At 54.8% G+C, this 14,491-nt stretch overlaps 6 protein-coding genes across 6 annotated transcripts; 1 reads left to right on the top strand and 5 right to left on the bottom strand.

Annotated features, from left to right (window-relative positions):
* Positions 1-503: 503 nt before the first annotated feature.
* KRP23_10532 (uncharacterized protein) lies at positions 504-2,001 on the top strand (the record flags this gene model as incomplete). Its single annotated transcript, XM_067880994.1, has 2 exons — positions 504-1,222; positions 1,293-2,001. The coding sequence occupies 2 exons, from the start codon at positions 504-506 to the stop codon at positions 1,999-2,001; spliced, it is 1,428 nt and encodes a 475-aa protein (XP_067741281.1).
* A 469-nt stretch (positions 2,002-2,470) lies between these two features.
* Positions 2,471-5,147, bottom strand: KRP23_10531 (Tetratricopeptide repeat protein 21B; the record flags this gene model as incomplete). The annotated part of the gene is made up of 2 exons (XM_067880993.1): positions 2,471-4,642; positions 4,731-5,147. 2 exons carry the CDS (start codon positions 5,145-5,147, stop codon positions 2,471-2,473), a joined length of 2,589 nt encoding a protein of 862 aa, XP_067741280.1.
* Positions 5,148-5,228: 81 nt separating this feature from the next.
* On the bottom strand, positions 5,229-6,580 carry KRP23_10530 (Tetratricopeptide repeat protein 21B; the record flags this gene model as incomplete). The annotated part of the gene is made up of 2 exons (XM_067880992.1): positions 5,229-5,955; positions 6,027-6,580. 2 exons carry the CDS (start codon positions 6,578-6,580, stop codon positions 5,229-5,231), a joined length of 1,281 nt encoding a protein of 426 aa, XP_067741279.1.
* A 187-nt stretch (positions 6,581-6,767) lies between these two features.
* KRP23_10529 (Trans-aconitate 2-methyltransferase) lies at positions 6,768-7,685 on the bottom strand (the record flags this gene model as incomplete). The annotated part of the gene is made up of 3 exons (XM_067880991.1): positions 6,768-7,069; positions 7,132-7,430; positions 7,495-7,685. 3 exons carry the CDS (start codon positions 7,683-7,685, stop codon positions 6,768-6,770), a joined length of 792 nt encoding a protein of 263 aa, XP_067741278.1.
* A 4,093-nt stretch (positions 7,686-11,778) lies between these two features.
* On the bottom strand, positions 11,779-12,537 carry KRP23_10528 (Transmembrane protein 222; the record flags this gene model as incomplete). The annotated part of the gene is made up of 2 exons (XM_067880990.1): positions 11,779-12,295; positions 12,365-12,537. The coding sequence occupies 2 exons, from the start codon at positions 12,535-12,537 to the stop codon at positions 11,779-11,781; spliced, it is 690 nt and encodes a 229-aa protein (XP_067741277.1).
* A 1,160-nt stretch (positions 12,538-13,697) lies between these two features.
* On the bottom strand, positions 13,698-14,431 carry KRP23_10527 (uncharacterized protein; the record flags this gene model as incomplete). The annotated part of the gene is made up of 3 exons (XM_067880989.1): positions 13,698-13,735; positions 13,798-14,256; positions 14,407-14,431. 3 exons carry the CDS (start codon positions 14,429-14,431, stop codon positions 13,698-13,700), a joined length of 522 nt encoding a protein of 173 aa, XP_067741276.1.
* Between the last annotated feature and the right edge of the window lie 60 nt (positions 14,432-14,491).

The raw sequence follows: 14,491 nt of genomic DNA, 5'->3' as shown, positions 1-14,491 counted from the left end.
CCAACGCGGCAGGCCATCTCCTCCTCGCACTGGGGACACCATGCAAAAGCGGCGTGTTTCGTGCGAAGCTGCTGACGAGGTACATGGCGATACTTGTACTTGGCGACCAGCCGAATGTTCCGCCAATACTGCGGCTTGTGTGCTCTAAACATCTTGTAGACGATTCTGGTGGGGCCCGGGCCTTCGGGGTCGATTGGGGCCGCTTCATCTGGATACTCTGCCATTGCGTCCGAGGCTGCGACGTAAGCGACTCTCATGTAGTAGGACCATGGATAACCACGTTGATCACTACGAACGCCACAACCGGCACATCGGGTGCAGAAAGTTCCAAGGCGCCGTATATACTAGCGTATACCATCATCGTATCTCTCGCATAATTGTTAAAGTTGAAGTTGCTGTGGCCATGTTCACACGTCGCACATTTCCTTCATTGGTCAACTCCCTCTCCATTTCATCCAATCCGCGCCTTCTGTTGCGTCCTTTCCTCCCAGTTTCATAGTAAAATGGAGGACTCTGGCGCCACCCTCGATGCGTCGCTATCCGCGCCTGTATCTCCCGACCCAGAGCCGCAAGAGAACTCGCAGACGATGCAACACGTACAAGAGACACATGCACAGATCACTGACCGAGATTCCGCGCCAGATACGCACAGCTGGGGCTACGAGACGTCCCACAACAGCGAGGAAGACGAAGACGACGGCTGGATGGTGACGCCGCTCGCTACGCTGGCCGCACGTCGACACCCGCGCGTCAGCAGCGAGGCCCTGACGGAGGAGGATACGGCCAACGTGGAGGCGAGTGTCCGCGAGGCGTTGCAGCTGCTGGAGGACTCGGACGAGGTGCGGGATGGCGCGGAGAGCGAAGGAGAGCAGGAGGTAGAACGCTGGAGGGCGGAGGGGGGCTACCTGGACTTTGTGCACGAGGTGATGGAAGACAAATGGACACTGGAGGACAGAGATGGACAGCAGTGGACGACGCCCGAAGGGCAGGCGGACTCGGAGGAAGAAGAGATGGAGGAGGAGGACGGAGACGTGGACAGATTCGAGGAGGGGGATACACATGACGACGAACAGGAGGACGCTCAAGAGAGGCAGGAACAAGTGCAAATGGACGCTGAAGAAAAGCAGGAGCAGGTGCGGGAGGACGAGTGGCAGGAGGCTTACACGGCTAAGGGGCGGGTCTACTACTACAACCGGCGCACGCGCGAGTCATCCTGGAAAAAGTTCGTGCAAATGAGTACTAGTGGTAAAGTGGGTGGAAGCTGATAACTGGTCATTGTTGTGTTGTGGCAGGCCGAGTCATTACAACTCGAGTAAGAGCGAGAACGAGCCCCAGACTGTTGCTGCCGCTACTGAAGAGGAGTCCGATCCGCACCCGTCAGTCCTGCGCCAGAGTCTCGGGTACCATCCGTCGGCGTCTGCAGTTGCGACGATGGAGCGCCAGACGACGTTGTTCTGCTCCTTTTGCGGTGAGCAGCAGCCTTCGGAGCGTCTCGCTGCGCACTTCCAAGACTGCGCGACGGCGAAGTTTCACAAGCGACACATGTCGCCGCTGTATTCGAGCTTTGAACGCGCCCTTGGGCTGATCTCTGAGGACACTACACTACGCTCGCTGCATTACGCCACCTCGTTCCCTGAGCCTACGCCGCACGGTCGGCCAGGAGCTACGTCGATGCAGGATAGTTTGATGCTGCTTCGCCCAAGGCGCAGACACTCGAGCTACAAGGAACCCAGCTCTACAGAAAGCACCCCACAGAAGCTGCGCAACAACCACAGCAGAATTTTCGACACGGCCGAAGAGGGCTCAAACAAGTCACCGGATCGTGCTGATAGAGTTACAGCACGCAGAGGCGCAGATGCCGGAGCAATCCGACGGAAGAAGAAAAGCGTCACCAAGCGAAAAAGCTCTCAGCCGGCAAAAACGCGTTTGCAGGAGGCCCAGTGGTTCAGAATATGGAGACCTGTCGGTATTGTAGCCGAAGCTTTGCTGAAGGTCGCCTAGCAAAGCACGAAGCAGTGTGCCCGCGTGTGTTCGGCAATGAAGGCTCCTGGGGTCGTGGTACTCCGTCACACCAAGTCTCTCCGCCTAATCCAAGGAACGCTCGTGTGGGAACGCCACCAAGCTCTGCAGGGTCTGTTGCGTCCAAGCTACACAAGCTGAAGGACCACACCCTGCAGCAAAGCTACAAGGAACACCAAGCCACGCTTGTTCTCTGTCCGTGCTGTCGTCGTAAGTTTGCCCCCTCCGGTGCCCAGCAGCATATCGCCATCTGCAAGGGGGTCCAAAATCGCCCCAAGAACCCCATTCCGCTCCTCCGCGACTATGCTATCGCCGGCTAATCGTAAGCAATGTGTCGGTGTGGAATGTCATTCACTACGGAAGTGCTAACGGTATGTGATGATGTGGTAGATATATAGATGAATGTAACTACGTTCTGCATCCTTTGACTGTTGTTGTTGTGCGATTTGACCTAGGGCCGGAACCCAGCGTACGCCTTTTCCAGAACCTCCTTGCGGATTTTTGGGTAGTCTGGGTACTGGTCCAGTACCTTGTGGCAGACGTCGACAGCGAGCACCAGCTTCTTTGCCTTGAGGTAATTGAATGCAAGTTTGAACCCGATTGCTGCGCTTGCCTCGCCTTCGCAAGTCCACGCTTCTTGATAGCACTCGGCCGCGTCGATGTACGACTGCTCCTTCTCCATCACCAAACCGAGGAGCTCCCAAGCTTTCCCGGACGACTTGTTGTGCGTCAGCGCACGTTTGCAGAGCTCCTGTGCGAGGTCGAATTTGCCTCGATTGATGTAGATGTCGGCGAGCAGGAGGTAGCTGCGCTCGAATTCGTCCGCGAGAGTTTGGTCGTAGTTCATCTTGGCGATACGCTTGAGCTGGTTTCGCGCCTTGGGCTGCTGCTTCGTCAGCATGTAACCTGTGGCGAGTCCAAGCAACGCAGGCACGTAGTCGCGGTCGACCGTCTCGAGAATCTCCATGAAGAGCTGAATGGCTTTGTCCAGCATGCTCTTGGTGTGAACCGCGAGCACAGCGTACGCTTCAAGCACGCGAAGCTTGGCGTCTCGCTCGTTACGAGCCACTGGTAACTCGTCTAGCAGCGTGTTGGCGATGCGCAAGTTCTCCGTCTGCTCTTTGGTGTTGCCTTCGCTCCCATCGGTTCCAGCGTCCCAGAGGTTCTCGTTGTCCGGGTTGAGGTAGATCTCGATCATGTTGATAAGAGCTCGCTCGCCCCACTCCGGGTCACGTCGTGCAAGGTTGAGCTCGTCGATGGCCTCGACTACGTTGTTGCGGAAGCGGGCGTAGAGTCCTTTGCAGAAGTGAAGGCCAGGAGCATGCGCCACGCGCACGTTGGTGCTTCGTTCGGCCAGACGCAGGTAGCGCTGAGCTAAGTTGCCCTGCTCCTTGTTGTTCGAGGACGTGTGAAGCTTTCCAGCGCGTCGGAGCATGACGAGGAAGCGACTGAGCGCTGCAAAATTATCGGGACGACTGTCAAGAAGCTGCTGGAAGTGGTAGACGGCGGACTCGTTGTCCTCTTTCTGCAGCAGCAGGTCGGCTAGCATGAGTGCAGCTTCTTCGTGAGCGGGATTAAGGCGCAGCAGGGTCGAACAGCGCACTTGGCATTGGTCGAGGTCACCGATCTGTTGATACGCGCGTGCTAGATGAAGCAGTGACGGCTCGTGGGTTTCGTCCGAGCGCAGCGCTAGCGTGCAGTATTTGACGACATTTTCGCGCTCGTTACTACCAGACGTGGACGCGTAAATGGCGGCGATCTGGAAGCAAGTGTTCGCGATTGCGGCTCGTTGCTTAGTGAGCACGTCGGGCTGTTCATCCTTCTGGCGGTCCAAGACTACCTTTTGGATGGAATAAGCTTTGAGCAATGCTTGGACTGCCAGTTCGTCACTACCCAGACCGCGGTGAATGCTTGGCAGCACCAGCTGCAGATCTACTGCTTGGAGAAGGTGGCTTAGAGCCTCGGAATCATTGGATGGGGCCTGCTGCACGACACGCAGCGCTTGGTCGTAATGGCGAAGCTTCGCGTACAACTCAGCAAGGTCTTTGCGTAACACGAGGTTCCCCGGCGCAAGTTTCAGAGCCGTCTCGTAGTAGTCCACAGCTTTGAGATAGTCGTGCTTGGAGATCAGGACGCGTCCAATACGCCCTGCGATGGTCGGGTCTCCAGGGCTCAGTGCCTTGGCACGCTCAAAGGACTCGACAGCCTGGTCCAGCATTTGAATCCGCAAATACGCCTCAGCCATGCTCACGTGGGTAGCGTGGCACGGATTGATCGCCACCAGTTCCTGGTAGCAGCGTGCGTACAAGTGCTTGTCCTTGCGATATTGCAAGTAGATGTCGGCTTTGACCATTTGCGCTTTCGTGAAGGCTGGAGAGCCCACGGGCACGCCACTCAGCATCGCAATGGCCGCGTCGTAGTCTCCGCGTTTAATGGCAAGTTCACTGTTGGCAACCAGCACACGAACTTCTTGAGATGTGCCGCGGAAAACGTCGAGTGCTTCGCGAACAGTCTTCGTAGCCTCGGGGATATCATTGAGTTGCGAGAGGACCTGGGCCATGTGGATGTACACAGAAGCCTTGTCGAAAAGCGACACGCTGCCGGAATTCTCGGCTGACTGCTTCTGGCGACGGGCGCTGCTTCCCGTCGGCGCCCCACCCCCCTTGCATCAACTTCATCGCGGTCTGCAGTGTTTGCAGCGCCTCTCGTACGTCTCCAGCATTTTCAAGAATGCGAGCCTTGATGATGTAGTACGAGAGCGATTGCCGAACGGAGAAATCGTAGCTGAGTGCTTGGTCAAGACACGCGGAGGCTGCGCGGAAGTGCTCGCGTTCAAGACTCACGCGAGCTTGCATCAAGTGTGCCTTTGAGTGTCCTGGTTCCATCTTCAAGATCAGGTTGGAGACGTGGTAGGCATCGTCCAACCGCTGCGAGTCAAAGTACGCCTGCGCAAGCACGAATTGGGCTCGCAAGAAGCCCGGCGATTTGCCCACGAGCTTCTCGAGCATACTCATTCCCTTGGCACCAGCGTCGGAGGAGCTCTCGTTGGGATTTCCTGGCTGAGGGGTATCGCCTTGCAAAAATTCCGTCGCCACCTCGACCAGGAAAATCGGGTTCAATAGGCTCATGGTCGTGTGTGGACACGTCCGGGCCTTGAATCGTCTCCTTGAGTTTGTCCATGTGGATCTGCATTGTCTGCTGCAGTAGCTTCACTTGCCTGACGCGATCGTGGTCCTTTTCCCAACAGAGCAGCGCCTGAAGGAACGCAAAGCTTGCGCTGGCACCAATTGATCCTGGATGACACTGAGGAATTCCATTTGCTGCGAGGCGTCTTCGAGCTGTCCGAGCTTGACCTGGCAGTAGATCATTCCGTGAAGAGCCATTTCATTGGACTCGTCAAGCTTGAGTGCTTCTTTGTACGACTCCATGGCCTCAGCAAAGTCTCCAAGCAGCGCGCGTTGGTAGCCGCGCTCGGCACGGAAGGCTCCGCTGTCCGGGTTGAGCTGGATTGCGTGCTCCATGAGCGCTAAGCTGCATTGCAGCACTTCCGAGTCCCGATCCGACACGCGCGCAGTGCAGCGTGAAATTTCACAGAAGAGCTCTGGGTTTGCTGGTTCCACTCGCTTGAGTGCCTCGAACAGCTCGCGCACGCGCTCAGCGGCTTCACGGGCGTGTCCCTCACGAGACAACAAGAGCAAAATCATGACGCGCAAGGCCTCGATCTCCCGCGGGTTGTCGCTCAGCGTCCGCTCGACGCTATCCATACACTGGTCCCAGTTCCCCATCTTGAGCAGCACCAAAGCTTTCTCACTCAGCGAGTGCTTGAACCATGGGAACTGCACCGTGATCTCATCAAAGCACTCAAGCGCGCGAGGGTACGCCTTCTTGAGGTCATAGTACTTGGCCAGTCCAAGTACCAGCTCAGCATCCTTCCGACTACAAGACACCACCACACGCACAACAAAGTTTAGCGGCCTACTAGAGGCAGTGCATTGATAGTGGCGTACTCTGTCACTTGATCGAAGTATTGGATGGCGCCATCGCGCAGGTCGGCCTCGCGTTTCATCTTTGCGTCTACAGTGAGGTCGACCCAGCCGCGGAGGATGAGAGCTCGCTGACGAAGAGCACTATCGGAGCTGCTTTTGCCTGTGCTCAGGAGCTGGTCGAGGATTTTGCGGGCCTTGGCGTGTTCGTTCAGGTGCCAAAAGAACGTGGCGCAGAGCATGAGGCTCGTGCTGGACGCGTTCTCTTCGGCCATGACGAGCTGCAGCTCCAGTTGCGCGACTTCATCATGGTCGACGTGCTTGCACTGCGAGTGGGCGAAAACCAGCGCGTGGAGACACGGCAGCTCCACGTCTCGGCCGGTTCGCTTGAGGTTCTCGAGCTCTCGAATGGCAGACGAGTAGCTGCGCTCCAGCACGATGCCAAAGGCGCGCCAGAACAAGATGGCCGAATCGCTGCCTTTCTTCTCGAGGATCTGCTCACACAAGCGCTGGACGTGGTCATACCAGCCTTTGCGCAGGTAATAGTTGATCAGCACGCGTGGGTCCATTGAGCTCATAGTGCTGGCTCGAGCGTGAACTTCACGCTGAAGGGAGCAGGCGGAGATTTGAGCGGACGCGACTCTAAAGGTCGCGTTTGGATCGCTACTCAAGTTGAAGTTGTCGGCCAATCAGAAGTCGCATTGCTCGATTGTACACAATACACAATTTCTGTTCTACCTAAGCAGAGTGGCGGCTACTGCTGGTTTACAGCGGCTTGGTGGCCGTCACGAAGAAGCGTTTGAAGTTGAAGATCGTGTTTCCGTCGCTTTGCTTGGGGTATGCGGCTGCGAGCAATTCGCGGTACTTGAGCTCGAACTGCGTGGCCGTCGAGGGTTCGCCCAAAGCCTTCATGAAAGGGCGGAGGCCTGTAGAGCTCGTGAAATCGGCCACGGGGTTGTCGCCCTCGAGAATGTGCGCGTACACCGTCACCCACATGTCCAGCTCGACGTCCTTGTCGGCAGACTTGAACAGCTCGTAGTAGAACTCTGGATCATGTTCGCACGTGACTGAGCGCACGCCAGCCACACGACCACTCAGTCCCAATTGCGCCGCCGCGTCGAGCATCAACCCGTAGTCGGCTGAAGACGAGTGTCCGGGATCTGGAACGCTAGCACGCCTCCTGGCTTCAGGAACGAATACAGTCGCGACATGATCTCCTCGTGCTGATCGGCGCGTGCCCACTGCAGCGCCGCATTGGAGAAGATGAGGTCTACGGGGCGTCCAGGGTTGTACGTTTCAAAGTCACCTTCGACGTAGGTGAATCGCTGCGTGTCGAGAGATTTGTTGTCCTTGTGCTCACGCTGGGCGACCTCCAGCATGGAAGCTGCCGAGTCAACGAATGTCACGTGAGCCTTTGGCCACCGCTTCCTGTCAAGCATCAAACTATTAGTTAGCACTGAGTGTACGATGAATACAAGAAAGGTGCCCGTACAGGAACGCAGGTGCCATGTTCCCGGTTCCAGCACCGATGTCGATGATTTCGACCGATGATTCTTTGTCGGCAGTTGGTAAAGTTGGCACACGGTCAAGTAGGTCAAGTGCGGGACGAAGACGTTGCTGTTGGAACTTGAGATACTTTTGCGGCTGCCAGGTTTGGGAGGCACGAAGAATGCTTTGGGCCATGGTTAGGATTGGGTTTTCGATTTGAGAGGCAAGTGGCAAGTTGGGAAGTGACGGCACCCTCTTGGCATTTGGTGGTCTTGTCGTAGCATTCATCAATTTCCCCGACTGATGTACGCAGCATTTCACGGCAGGAGCACGCCTTCAACCAATTGGACATTTTTTTATCGTGTCTCGATCGTGATCATTCAGCTGCAGGTGGTTTGCGTAGATGGCTGGCCTATGTAATCCGATCACTTCGGCCGAGGCCTCGGTCTCTAGATGAGTGGTCATTCCCGAACCGTCGAAGCAGCAATGGCGTCTACCAACCTCGTCTACCGCATCAGCGACCGCACGTCGCACCACAACTTGAAAGCCCAAATCGAGCCCTCCCCACCGTTCAAGACCATGAAGTGCTCGTGGAGATCCGTGGCGTCACGCTCAATGCGCGTGACCTTCAGATTTGCAGTGGACTTTACCCGGCCGCCGCAGTGAAGGACGACCTGGTCCCCTGTTCGGACGGAGCTGGAGTCATCGCTGCAGTCGGACCGGCCGTCGATGACATTCACGTCGGTGACCGCGTCATTATCAACATCGCTTTGGACAACCTGTACGGCCCATTGAAGAGCCAAGACCACATGCTTGGTGGGGGTGTTGACGGCACCCTCCGACAGTATGCTGCGGTGCCGGCCCTAGCAATCACCAAGGTCCCAGAAGAGTGCAAACTGGACTACGTCCAATTGGCGTCGCTTGTTTGCACGGGCGCCACCGTCTGGAATTCGCTTTACGGCTACGTGCCGATGAAGCCTGGCCAAGCCGTTCTCTTCCAAGGAACGGGCGGTGTGTCGATCACGGGCGTCCAGCTCGCCAAGGCTGCCGGAGCTGTCACGATCGTCACTTCCTCGTCGGATGAAAAACTCAAGTTCGTGAAGGAGAAATTCGGTGTCGACCATGCTATCAACTACCGCACGACGCCCAATTGGGCCGAGGAAGTGCGCCGCTTTACCAACGGGGAAGGTGCCGACTACGTCATCGAAATCGGTGGTGCCGGTACGATTGAGCAGAGCATCAAGGCTACCGCATCGGGTGGGATGATCGCCGTCATCGGTTACCTGGCCGACATCGAGCAAGAAAACATGCCCAACGTCCCGCTTCTGGCCTTGATCCAGGGCTGTGTGCTCCGTGGTGTCCAAGCTGGCAGTAAGCAGCTCTCGACTGAACTGATGCGGTTTGTGTCACGGCAGAATGTCCAGCCGTACATTCACAAGACCTTCGGATTCTCCCAAGACGACGTGGTCGCTGCATTTGACTTGCTGAACTCGGGCAGCCACATCGGAAAGATTGGAATTGCGGTGAAGGAGCAGTAGATGATATTTTCGTCTGTTTTCCTTGTCGAAGAGATCATTGCTCCAGAAGCAACATAACTAAAGTAGTTGTAATTCTTTTCAGATTCCTCGACTTGCAAACGCTGACGTCAGAAACTCTGTGGCGGAGAACCAAACTCCGCGCGATCAAATGCAGGCAACCATGGTGATCATTTTGAAAGCTCTTCCCCGATAAATCGCATGGAATATGCTCCGAGAAACGAGCATTTGCCCACAACCCTCCACGAACAACACGGGATCATATCGAATCGGCGGACCGGGTCGCCAAGTACTAGAACTAAATCTGTGAAAGCTGCTTTTGAGTATCCCATCCGAATATTAATACTATAATAAAATTGCCTACTTTCCGACTTTCCGAGTCAAACAAACAGCCAAAATAATATTGTACAAAATAAAAAAACTACATGTCGATATAGTCAGTAAAATGGGGGAAGGCGCATTGTGCTGGTTGCCGGGAGTTGAGAGAAGTTGAGAGTCGCTTACGTCGCAGCCTCGGACGCAATGGCAGAGTATCCAGATGAAGCGGCCTCAATCGACCCCGAAGGCCCGGGCCCCACCAGAATCGTCTACAAGATGTTTAGAGCAACACAAGCCGCAGTATTGGCGGAACATTCGGCTGGTCGCCAAGTACAAGTATCGCCATGTACCTCGTCAGCAGCTTCGCACGAAACACGCCGCTTTTGCATGGTGTCCCCAGTGCGAGGAGGAGATGGCCTGCCGCGTTGGAGAGGGGTCTGCTGTGCGTAGACACATGGAGCTTTACCACGCCCGAGAACTCCAAGAGTACGAAGCGGCAAGGATCACACAGACGGCACCACCGCGGGGTACAGTTAGACCACGCGTACCGGAGTTCCACGAAGCGGAAGGAGAGCAGCCAGCAGCAACACAAAAGCAGCGGGGTACAGTTAGACCACTCGCGTCGGAGGTTATGGCGCGGAAGGCGAGCAGCCAGCAGTGAAAAAAACGAAGACGTTTACGAACGAGCAGAAACGCCAAGTTAACAAGCTGGTAGCCCAGTGGATTGCAGTCAATCGACGCCCTCCTGCATTGGTTAATGACCCCGGCTTTCGAAGGCTCATCGAGATTATCACCGACTTGGCTGCACTAGAACTACACCTTCCCGGTAGAACCCAAGTTCGCGACGACGTCATGCGTATTGCCGAAGAAGGCGCGTGCCGCGAAAGCCGAATGCGGAGCTGATCCGCTAAACTGGTGGTGAGATTTTCCTGCGCTGGCAATTGTGTGTTGCAACATTCACACCGTCTGGAGAGAGCGTTTTCAGCAGGCGGAAACTTTACGCGGTAGGACGGAGCTCTCTATTTGGTATGTGGCATTGTTTTTTTCTGTCTGTGAACGTTAAAAAAACTCCAGAGCTGCGTGTGAGCGCTAGAGTGCAATATATTTTGCAAAATCTAAGACCCCAGTTGTTGGCTCAAGTTATCCAGACACATCAACATTGAATCAATTCAAACGTTGACACTACTACCCGCACAAGAAGGGAGGGGGGGGGGGGGGGGGGGGTTAGTGCAAAACAGTAAAGAATATGGATCATATCGTTTATTTTCTGTACTACGTAGTCAGTGCTACCATAGTGCGTACAGTAATTTATGCCCACCGCACTATGCGGCGAAGTGAACGTTGTGCTAGCGCTTAGAATACAAACCTCAATATCGGGAATGCACTTGCGTGAAATCTACACTCTAAAATTATCCGTTCAGTAGTTCGAAAGTTGATTAGAGTATCCGCCACTTTCAAGGCAAAGCAGTTTGCTACTCGTCGAGCAAAAGGATACGTCTCCATTAGATTAATTGGTACAATTTGGTCTGGAGTCGCTCTCGCAATCTACGCAAAGAGCAGAGCGATTCCAGTCGCAAACGCGAACATGGAAGCCGCCGATTGCACGCCTGCGTGCTATCAGCACCAGACGAGTCTGTAGTAGGAATAGTGGTGACAGCGGAGAGCAGTTGACATTCGCCCACAGAGTGGGGTCCGACTTTTTATCACTGAGAGACGGTGAGAAACGCCACTTGTCCACTGCGGAGTAGCCCCTGTGCTCCACGCGCAACACGGGTCACCAAGTTCCTGGCCGTTCGTCTGGCCGTCTCCATCAGTGTCAGCTTGACACAATGCCACTGTCCACTTGTTACCTGCTTTTTCAAAGGCCTTGCCGAACGCGTTTGTCGCTTCGCTATCGCCTGTGCCATCGGAGTGTCCGATCGCCTGGTAGCCTTCGACGTTGTCGCCGTTGGGAAGTCGTGCAACAAATTTCTGCTTGCGGGGCCATGGGGCTGATTAGCGCCAAACCAGCAAGGAACACGAGCGAGGTGGACACCATTGCGATCGTTGAACTTGGGAGTTGAGAGAAGGAGTCGAGTCGACGTCGGGAGTTTGTGACAATGACAAGGGACTCATGCTCTCGCTTGACGAACCTTCGCTTCTGGGCTCATCAACAGCATAAGAGTTCGGGATGTGCGTGGTCAGGACTATTCAGGCGCTATGATAAGACAGCATCCGATCGTTCCACTATTTTTCATCTAAACGTTGGACACATTTTCATGAGACTGTGGGGCACGCCTAGATGTGGCCCAGCTCGCTGTCTTTTGGCCGCTACTCCGTCCAAATCATGGCCATGCAAACCGTAACGCCATGGTTGAGTGGATGTACAGTAGGTCCATAGAGATTGAAACTCCGCGGTGACGTTTTGTCATCCCCACCACAAATCACGTGGCTGTTTACGCTCGTCCAGGCTGGTGGAAATCCTTCTTTCTTCTGGATTCATAAGTAGGACTCGCACTGCACGTCCACAAAGCCACAACTACAAACAGCGCTCCAACGCCTTGCGCCACCTTTAGCGATATATTCTGCACGGGGTATGTTACATCTTTCACGCCGTGGAGCGCACAACAGCAATCATACCACCACGAAGCGAACGGCAGCCAGGACTTGACAAACCCCGCCACACCCACGTACTTGGCCCGGAAGAAGACCCAGAAGCAGAGCTCCACCATGTTCCACCTGGTTCGGCCTGCGTAGCCCGCGTGTTCCAGACACACGGCCACGTGCGAGTGGCAGTTGTCACAGCAGAGGTTGTGCATCCTCTTCTCGTAGATTTTGCAGCCTGCCACCAGCGCTTCGTCCCATTGGTCCACAGCTTCAGGCGCCACTTGGCACTGCAAATAGCGGGTCGGAGCGCCAAAAGCAAAGTCGTCGCGGCCGATAGTGTAGGGCCCCGCGAAGTCGAAGATGACCCTACAAAATAGTAGTAGTTTGGTGAATATTGGCCCGATTTTAGAGATCGTTTTGCAGCTAAAAGCTCACCCTTTACTGTCGGCGAGGCCCAAGTGGCCGATGAAGGGCAGGAACCACGTGAGAATGGGAATCGGAGACCACACAATGCAGAATGGGAAGCGGTGCACGGCTACATCGATTGTGGCGCCTCTGGGGTCGTTGGAAAGCGCCAGAAAGATCGGGAGAGAGCAGCAGCTCGTCATCCTCCACTGCGAGAGCCGAGTCGTCCCTGGGGAAGCCATCCAGCAGTCGAAGTGACGGTCGTCGAGCTCGCCATGTTGACGTCTGGAAGGAGTCGAGCAGGCGCGGGATTGGACGAAACTCGGATAGTGATATGATTGGGCAGAAATATTATGTTTTTTTATAAACTCGTTTTATATTTCAACTTCATCAAAAAATAGTTTTGCTTTGCTTTGGTGTGAATCTGCCCGATCTCGAATCTGCCGAGAAACAATTACGAGACAGCCCTATAGCTCCAAAGGTTCCCAAGTATGCGTAGACCGAGTTGGCGAATAATATTCTTCAGGGGTTCCAAGCCTCGATTATTGACAAATTGGCCCCGTGTTACTACGGCATGATGATGATCATCAATCTGTGAGCAGGGTAAGATCGAGTTTGTGCGAAAAACTTACATATCGAAAACGAGTCCTGGTAGTAACAAATATTCTAGATCATCCAATCACTTTTTTAGAGTTTGCTCACGTAGTTTTGTTTTTTGGCGTTGATTGACAGACAGATTGACAGATTTTGGCTATGTATCAAGGCTTCAGTGGTCACTGTCAATCAGGCTTCACGTCGATTTCGGTTTTGGTCCTACATTGATCCTTTCCTCGCTTCACTTCCGAAGTTTCCAATCAAGACTCGAATCACCGTCGACCAAGGTTTCCACCACCAGAATGCTTGCATACGCTTTTTCACGTCACAACCCCAACGCGGCCAATGTGCCTACTTACCCTCGCCCACCAACACTCCGACTGGTGAATCCGGCCGTCATCATGCAACCTACCGAGAATGAATATGACGAATATGACCAGCACGACGGAATCGACTTTAGACGCGTGCGAGCAGAGCTGGACCGCCTGCTGGAGGAAGGACTTCGCGAAGATGACATACTCGAAGAGGAAGACCCACCACTATCACCGTGTACCAGAACTATCAAACCAACGCTCGAGCTTCATGACCAAGAATTTTGACGCTAGCAGGATGCGCCGATCGCTCTAAGTATCTACACGGATGCTTGCCTTTTAGTTCGATGCTGAGCTCGGAATTCAATTCGAATGGTCCGTGTTTGCCATTATGGGGCTGACGACCCTTTCCTACCACGAAACGACTCAAGAGCATTTGGTTTCTCCGCCCTAGTCTCCTAAAGGTTCCCCACGTCCGCGTCACCCCAATCCGTGTCTGTAAGGAACAACAAAGGTTACTCCCTGAAACATAACCTTAGTCAAGAAGCTTAATCTTACCTTCATGTTTGCTTGCTCGCGCCGTCTTCTGAGGCTGCGGAGCCCTTGCTGTAGTTGGAGTCACCATGGTTTGCATCTGCGGTGGCGCAACATACTCACTGCGGCCGTTGTCCTCGCTATCGCGTGTTCGTGGCTCGGGGGTACCAGTTCCATTGCCATACAGCGATGCCCCTCGACCACTGTCCGCCGCTGGTACTGCGATTTCTTGCGGCTGTCGTTGATAGGACAAAGGTGCCCGAGGTTCATCGTTATCATCAGCGTTCGAGTTCCGCGATGAGTGACCATTCCCTACTGGTGGAGCTTGCTGCTGCTGCGGTGGTGGCATGTTGGAGTTCACGGCACTGTCGCGCTCCAGCTTGGCCAGCTTGGCCTGGAACCCATCGCAGCGCTGCCCGAGGTCTTTGCAAATTGCCACGAGATACCTCAAACACTCCAAGTTCTCCGGGTAGTCTTGGGGATCTGCTCGTACAGCACCATGGCCTTCTGGTAAGCCCCATCCGCCGGTAGCAACTGGTGACCATGAGACGCCACTTGACTTCGTTTGGTTGGATTTGACTTGCGCGCTCGAAAAACTGGATCGCCTTCTCGTACAGCTCGCTCTTGACGTACCATACGCCCAGCCACGAGATAACATCCAGATTAATGGGAAATGCCGGTACGACTCGAGATGGTAGTGGAAAGCTTGCGTCTCGTC

This window comes from Phytophthora ramorum (genome assembly GCF_020800215.1).
Source record: "Phytophthora ramorum isolate Pr-102 chromosome Unknown Phyram_PR-102_s0010, whole genome shotgun sequence".
NCBI classification, from domain to species: Eukaryota; Oomycota; class Peronosporomycetes; order Peronosporales; family Peronosporaceae; genus Phytophthora; species Phytophthora ramorum.
This window is presented reverse-complemented; position numbering and strand designations above follow the sequence as displayed.